Here is a 6,463-nt window from a genome sequence, read left to right on the forward strand (position 1 = left end):
CAGCTCTAGCCCGTGACGCTCAGTCTGTCAACATGAACTTTGATCCTCCTTAACTGTGTTGTCTCATTTCACAATTTAAGCTACTTACTAACGTTATATGTCGGTGCGGCTTTGTTGAGAGGAAATTTCTATGCAATTTTGACAGGATGACGGAAAAAGCAGCGACGCCTATGCTTTTGCTTCACCCGTCCAGGGGACTAATCGATGAAAAGTTCAGTTTAATCGTCCAAAATTTGTCGCAAATTCAAGATATCACCTTGCACGCGCTGATCCACTCAGATGATGGCGACTACTGGGAGGCCTTTGGCCACTATGTTAGTGATGCTACAGGACTTGTAAATGGTAGGCTACTTGTATTTAATGTCACACATTTTCATTGAAGTTTGTTTGTACTGTTATCAATAATTTTAAGAGTTCAATTCATATTTAAAACCCTCTCACATAAACTACCCAAATATCTTTACAGTTGCCAATGATTCAAGTTTAGGAGGGACATATGATGGCGTGGAACCCATGGGACTGTTGTGGAGCATGAGACCAGTACCTGGCAGTAGAATTGGACTCAGGTAAACTGAAACTCCACCCTAAAAATAATACATTGATAAAGTTGTAATTTTTTTATCAAAGGCCACCAGTTGAATTATAAACAATGTCTTGTAATTTTAGGTTGAGAAAGAAGGAGGTCCACACTCCCATGGTGGTGCACATCTCTGTGTACAGGGGACACATGAGTCAGGGGTTCAGAGAGCAGGTGGCCCTGGCGAGTGTCGTCACAGAGCGCTGGTACATGGCCCCTGGAGTCCGCAGGGTCGACATCACAGAGGGAGGGGTCACAGGGACCCTATTCCTGCCACCAGGTATGTCATAGTTTTTAGCTACATACACCTCACTTTCAATAATTACAATTAAAATCATCCAAAGATATGATTATCATAAGAGGATATATAGCCCAGGTCTGAACAGACCATGTTGTGTTGGAAGGACCCGGGCCCTTCCCTGCCCTGTTGGATCTGTGGGGTGGGGGTGGCGGTCTGGTGGAGTATCGCTCTGCCCTCCTGTCGTCGCATGGCTTTGTCTGTCTGGCCCTGGAGTACATGACACCCCGGACCTCTGGGGGCTCAACCTCTCATGTGGGGAACGAATACTTTGAGGTACCAGTATATGTTACTAGACCACTGCATTTTGGCTGATCTGCACTGTCATATTTAGTGTCATAGGTGCCTCAAATGACAGTGATCAACTGATATATAGCACATATTTTACTTTCACAAGGTGATATGCTCTGTATATGGTGTATTCTTATTCAGGAAGGAAGCTATAAGCTCTAGGTAATGAAACCCACAAAGCTCATCCAAAGGTTCGTTCACCTTGTCTGTGCAACCAATCCCTTGCACAACCAACACATTCAACTGTTATTTGTAGGAACTGACATTGGATTTTGTTCTTATCTTAATAGTGTGTTGTAAAATGTGTCATTGGGTTACGTTTGTTGAAGTATGAACCTTAAAGAAAACGTGACGAGACAACTAGACCAATTTCCTACAATAAAAAAAGTATGAGAAATGTATGCACTCACTACTGTAAGTCGCTCTGGATAAAAGCGTCTGCTAAATTACTAAAATGTAACCTTCTCCCACTTTTATGGTACTTACATTAATATTTAATAAAGTTATTACTACAGTAATAAAGAAACAGAATATCCTGTGTCAAAATATGACTGCTGTGGTAACAATTTAAAATCAAGTTTTGTACGACAGTCTTAGTAAGTGGCCTTGCACGAGCCTTGGTTTGTGCGAGCCGGAACGACTCATAGGGCAGGAGCCTACTATATCTCCTGTTTCTGTAGCGTGATACACCCCTTGACGGGACGCTAGTCTATCGCAGGGCCTTACCCCCAATCTATCTCCTTAATGCTGAGGGCCAAGCAGGGACGCATCGGTTACCATTTTTACAGTTATTGGTATGACTTGGCCGGGGATCGAACTCCCAACCTTCCATTCTCAGGGCGGACACACTGACCACAATTGTAGTTCATATGAAATGTTCTATTTTTCACTCTAGGCTGCGTTCACCGTTCTCAAACAGCACCCTCAGGTGTGTGGGGACAGGATAGCGATACTGGGCCTGTCCTTTGGGACCTCAGTGGCTTTGGGGATGGCCGTGTACTCCACTGTGATTCAGGTAGGAGAGTGCTCATACCGCACTAGCAGAATAATGTGGAGATGTGTGTATATATTTGTGTTTTTGTCTGTGTGTGTTTGTATTTCGGTGTCTTATACTGTTGGTCCTCTATCAGCCCAGGTGTTTGGTATGTGTGAGTGGCAGTCATGTCCAGCCGGTGAAAGGCTCACTCTCTGATGTCTTCAGTGAGATTAATAAGTATGTGTATTATCACGTGTTTAAAGATGTGTATACATTTGTGCTTCCACTTTGATCCTCTAATAATAATTCAATATAACTTACTCGTCTGTGTGTTTAATTTCCTAGAAACGTCCGTAACACTCGCTATGATGAGGAGAATCGAGTGATCTGGCGGGATCTGCTTCTACCCATTCCAACTGATCCAAACAAGAAAGTGGATGTGGGTTTAAATCAAACTGGATTCTACCCTGATTTTAACCTATACCCTCATTGTACTCACTTTATAGCTGTTCTCCCTTGTCTGTTTTGACTTTATAAGGAATGTAGCATTGTCTATCCCAATGGTTTCCTGTTGTGTCCTGGTTAGGTGGGGCAGCTGAAATGTCCTGTTCTAATGATTGTGGGTGAGGATGACCAAAACTGGCCTGCCACTGAGTCAGCAGAGGACGTGAGTACAGTTTTTAACAATGCTTGGATTGCTGCAGAAATATGTATTATTAAAGTGGTTCTACTGTAATTTTTTACAGTATGTTTTTGATGCCCAACACTGATGTAGAACTGACAGAGTTCTTGTGCCTCCTCAGATGAAGCAGATGATGGAGAAAGCAGGGAACAGTCACCTGCTGACCACTCTGTCCTACCCTGGAGCTGGTCACCTGATTGAACCGCCGTATAGTCCTCATATCCGTGCCAGCAACTTCATGGTGGCTGGGACAAAACAAAAGTGTAATTTAACGTTGGTTGTGTGTGTGGTGTGTTTGTGTCCTTGTTATTATCAGAGACAGTTTGACAGTATCTTATTTGCTGTTTTGGGGATGTGTAATTTTCCACTGCTAATCGACAATACAACACACATTATCACAGTGATATGGTTGCAATGACTCATTTGTCTGGTAATATGTGAAGAACTCTCGTCACACATTCTGTTTGTTTTGCCTGGAGATAGACAAATTACTCCCCTTTAATGTTTTACGAGGCAATAAATACAATTGAAATCAAGTACATTACATACTGTCAGTCTGAACAGCAATTTAAAAGTAATGGCTGTTTCCATGGCTGTTTCTAGCAAACATATAGAAATGGGTTGTGTGAAGCAGTGGAATAATCACACTTGTTCTCTTTTTGTTTGATGCTTCCCCTCCTGATTTGATTGCAGTGGTGGTTCTTTGGGGAGGAGAGACAGCGCCACACGGTCACGCACAGGAAGACTCCTGGAAGAAGATCCTTTCTTTTCTGGAGGAGCACCTATATCGAAGCACAGATGTGACCTCACCGTCAAATCTGTGACCAGGCCAGAGACACAGACATTTTATTTAAAAAATTGTAATTATGACGTATCTTAATTCTCATCAGAGATGTGATGAAAGATAATTATGTTGACAAGTGTGCGTGGGATTAAACCACATAACTCAACGAGCCGATGTCCCAATCCAAATGTTGCCGTTCCTTTTCTCCTGGTTTTGGTGATCTACACGAGCCATAACGTTCAAAGATCGAGAAGATCTCTCAGAGTTGGTGCATTGTTTCAAATGTTTCATTCAGTTTTTCATTTCAATTAAATAGACCTTGTCACTGCTTTCTTTCCAGTTTTACTGCTGTCACAAGCAATATTGCATCTAAACCTGATAACTTTTACTACTGTGCATTTCTACTTTTAAAAAGGCGCTATTACTAATAGGTTGTATAAAATTCCTGTAAAATTGTCATCCTTGAATAAAGGAAAGCGTTTGAAAATGTAAGAACTCACCCCATTCCTTTTTTTCATGGTCAGTTTTTATCTGAATATCAAATCATTTCTGGATAACAGTTAAGTACCTTACTGTTATTGTTTCCTTTTGACCATTTTAATATAAAACAAAGGTGCTATTCTCATTCACAAAATATCAAGAGGTTCTCGAGAGGTATCGATTCTCAAGCGACACTATTGTAATGTAAATTTACAAAATGATCACGTCTCGGGCACTACCTCAGGAGGTCATGCACTCGCCCTAAAGTTGCCTCCCCCCCCCCCTCCAAGCAGAGCATTGTAAACAGAATTCTTGTTCAGCCCAACAGTCCTACAGTATAAATGGTAATAGCAGAGCAAAGTTTTTGAAACAACTGAAAAATATAGAAATTTTCCTAATATTTGAGACTTTTATTTGAAATTACAGTTACAGCTTTACAGCATGTTCCATTCTGAAATTGTCACAGTGGTAAGCTGCACTGTACCACGTAAAACTATGGAAGCCCATACCTGCTAGGCCGCGGGTATTTTGATACTATCAAACAAATTGGATATGTTTTTTAATTTGTAATATTGTGTGTTGATTTCAGAGGTGGCACCACAGGTCCTACAGTCAAATCAAAATCAAATCAAATTTTATTGGTCACATACACATGGTTAGCATATGTTAATTTGAGTGTAGCGAAATGCAGTCATGAGGGGCAAATTATTTTCCTGGGGCTCAGAGTTCTTCCTGATCTGGTAACCTAACCAACTCTGGACCCACGTTGAACTGTATGACATAGTAATAAATCAACGGTAAAAAAAACTAAATGTTTTTATATGAGCTATGATGGAACCAGATTATTTTTCTAATCAGGTCATATGGTTAAAGAAAGCATTTCAACCCTGTCAAACTGCAGCAACCTTTATACTTGTTCATATGAATTCTATTTTAAAACTAAACTAGTGGGGGGGGGGGGGGTCCTTAACCCAGACAAAGAGACAACAACTGCGATTGGACAATAGAACTAATAGGGCTGAGCTTGCTTTGTGTAGGCCTTTGCATCTGTAATAAATATTCATACACTATGTCATTACTATTGTATTGATTGATTAATTCCTGTCTATACTTTTGGATTAAATAGGCCTAGGTTGCCCAGCCACCCAAAATTTGAATATAAACCACATTTGATCACATTTTCTCAGAACACAAATAAATGGGCCTATTTTAGGCTAGAAATACATAACGTTACCGCTTTGTTTCCCCACGCCCAGATGGGATCAGAGCGCATAAGCTTCTCGTGGCTACCTGCAGCTGGGGTTGTTATTAGTAGGTTACAATTGATCAGACTGAAGCACAGGTGAATTGTGCACGAGTTGACAATTTATTTTGTGGGGGAGATGGGCTTCCAGATAATATAGCTCGGCAACCCCCCCAGTGAATTCACTTATACACACTTTGTCAGTCGCATTTTGCTTTTACCACATGTAATGATTTGCATGATATTGATTGAAATGAAGCCTGGTTTGTTGTAAGGTAGGCCTACTGTTGTTTTATATTGTATGAGAAGGGTAATCGTACATTTTTGATAGGTTAACGTTTCTTGATGAAGACATGCTGTTAGCAAGTCTGTGCTTTTGTCATGAAGCTAAAATGTAGGGTAGGCTAATGAGTGTAGCCTACAGACGACAAAAAATAAGCCATTTGTCTGCCCATGCTTGTGAATTGTTGCATTATTCAAAAGTGTAATATGGTTAAGATGAAAAGTCGCTTGCATAGTTGAAACATGCTCACTGGCTAGTGTCTATGCTGAGATATTTATGGTAAATGTCCATTGCCAAGCCCCCGAACAATCTCTCGGCACATGACATTACGTTGCTGGGCATCTCCGGCGCGGCCCACGCTTGGATTGCGTCCTACCTGACAGGTCGCTCCTACCAGGTGGCGTGGCGAGAATCTGTCTCCGCACCACGCGCTCTCACCACTGGTGTCCCCCAGGGCTCTGTTCTAGGCCCTCTCCTATTCTCGCTATACACCAAGTCACTTGGCTCTGTCATATCCTCACATGGTCTCTCCTATCATTGCTATGCAGACGACACACAATTAATCTTCTCCTTTCCCCCCTCTGATAACCAGGTGGCGAATCGCAGTTGTTAGGACAACACTGGCAAGTTGGTAAAACTGCGTAACGTTATATGCTACGTTTTGTAGAAGCTGGCGACATTAACGTTATTAATTAAGACTTCCAGAATATGGTATATTAGGCAACACTTTATTTTGTGCGGGTGATAATAACTGCTGTGTGATGCTACATTGTTTATTGTTGTCTGAATTGGTTGTTACACAGTAGCCTAGAGGTAAACACTTCCAATGCATTCTGCTCTGAGTCTTTC

At 41.5% G+C, this 6,463-nt stretch overlaps 1 protein-coding gene across 1 annotated transcript; it reads left to right on the forward strand.

Annotated features, from left to right (window-relative positions):
- Nucleotides 1-4,100, forward strand: LOC139578202 (bile acid-CoA:amino acid N-acyltransferase-like). Its single transcript, XM_071405515.1, has 10 exons — nucleotides 1-342; nucleotides 467-566; nucleotides 667-857; nucleotides 982-1,151; nucleotides 2,062-2,181; nucleotides 2,297-2,379; nucleotides 2,488-2,581; nucleotides 2,729-2,809; nucleotides 2,946-3,087; nucleotides 3,518-4,100. Exons 1-10 carry the CDS (start codon nucleotides 147-149, stop codon nucleotides 3,646-3,648), a joined length of 1,308 nt encoding a protein of 435 aa, XP_071261616.1. The 5' UTR covers nucleotides 1-146; the 3' UTR covers nucleotides 3,649-4,100.
- Nucleotides 4,101-6,463: the final 2,363 nt, after the last annotated feature.

The sequence above is a fragment of the Salvelinus alpinus genome, chromosome 6, assembly GCF_045679555.1.
Source record: "Salvelinus alpinus chromosome 6, SLU_Salpinus.1, whole genome shotgun sequence".
NCBI lineage: Eukaryota > Metazoa > Chordata > Actinopteri > Salmoniformes > Salmonidae > Salvelinus > Salvelinus alpinus.

Bases quoted from the DNA above. Each gene is read 5' to 3' on its own strand.
- LOC139578202 (XM_071405515.1), top strand. From the start codon at position 147: ATGACGGAAAAAGCAGCGACGCCTATGCTTTTGCTTCACCCGTCCAGG. The intron at 858-981 runs GTATGTCATAGT...TTGTGTTGGAAG, and splicing joins GACCCTATTCCTGCCACCAG to GACCCGGGCCCTTCCCTGCC. The intron at 1,152-2,061 runs GTACCAGTATAT...TTTTCACTCTAG, and splicing joins TGGGGAACGAATACTTTGAG to GCTGCGTTCACCGTTCTCAA.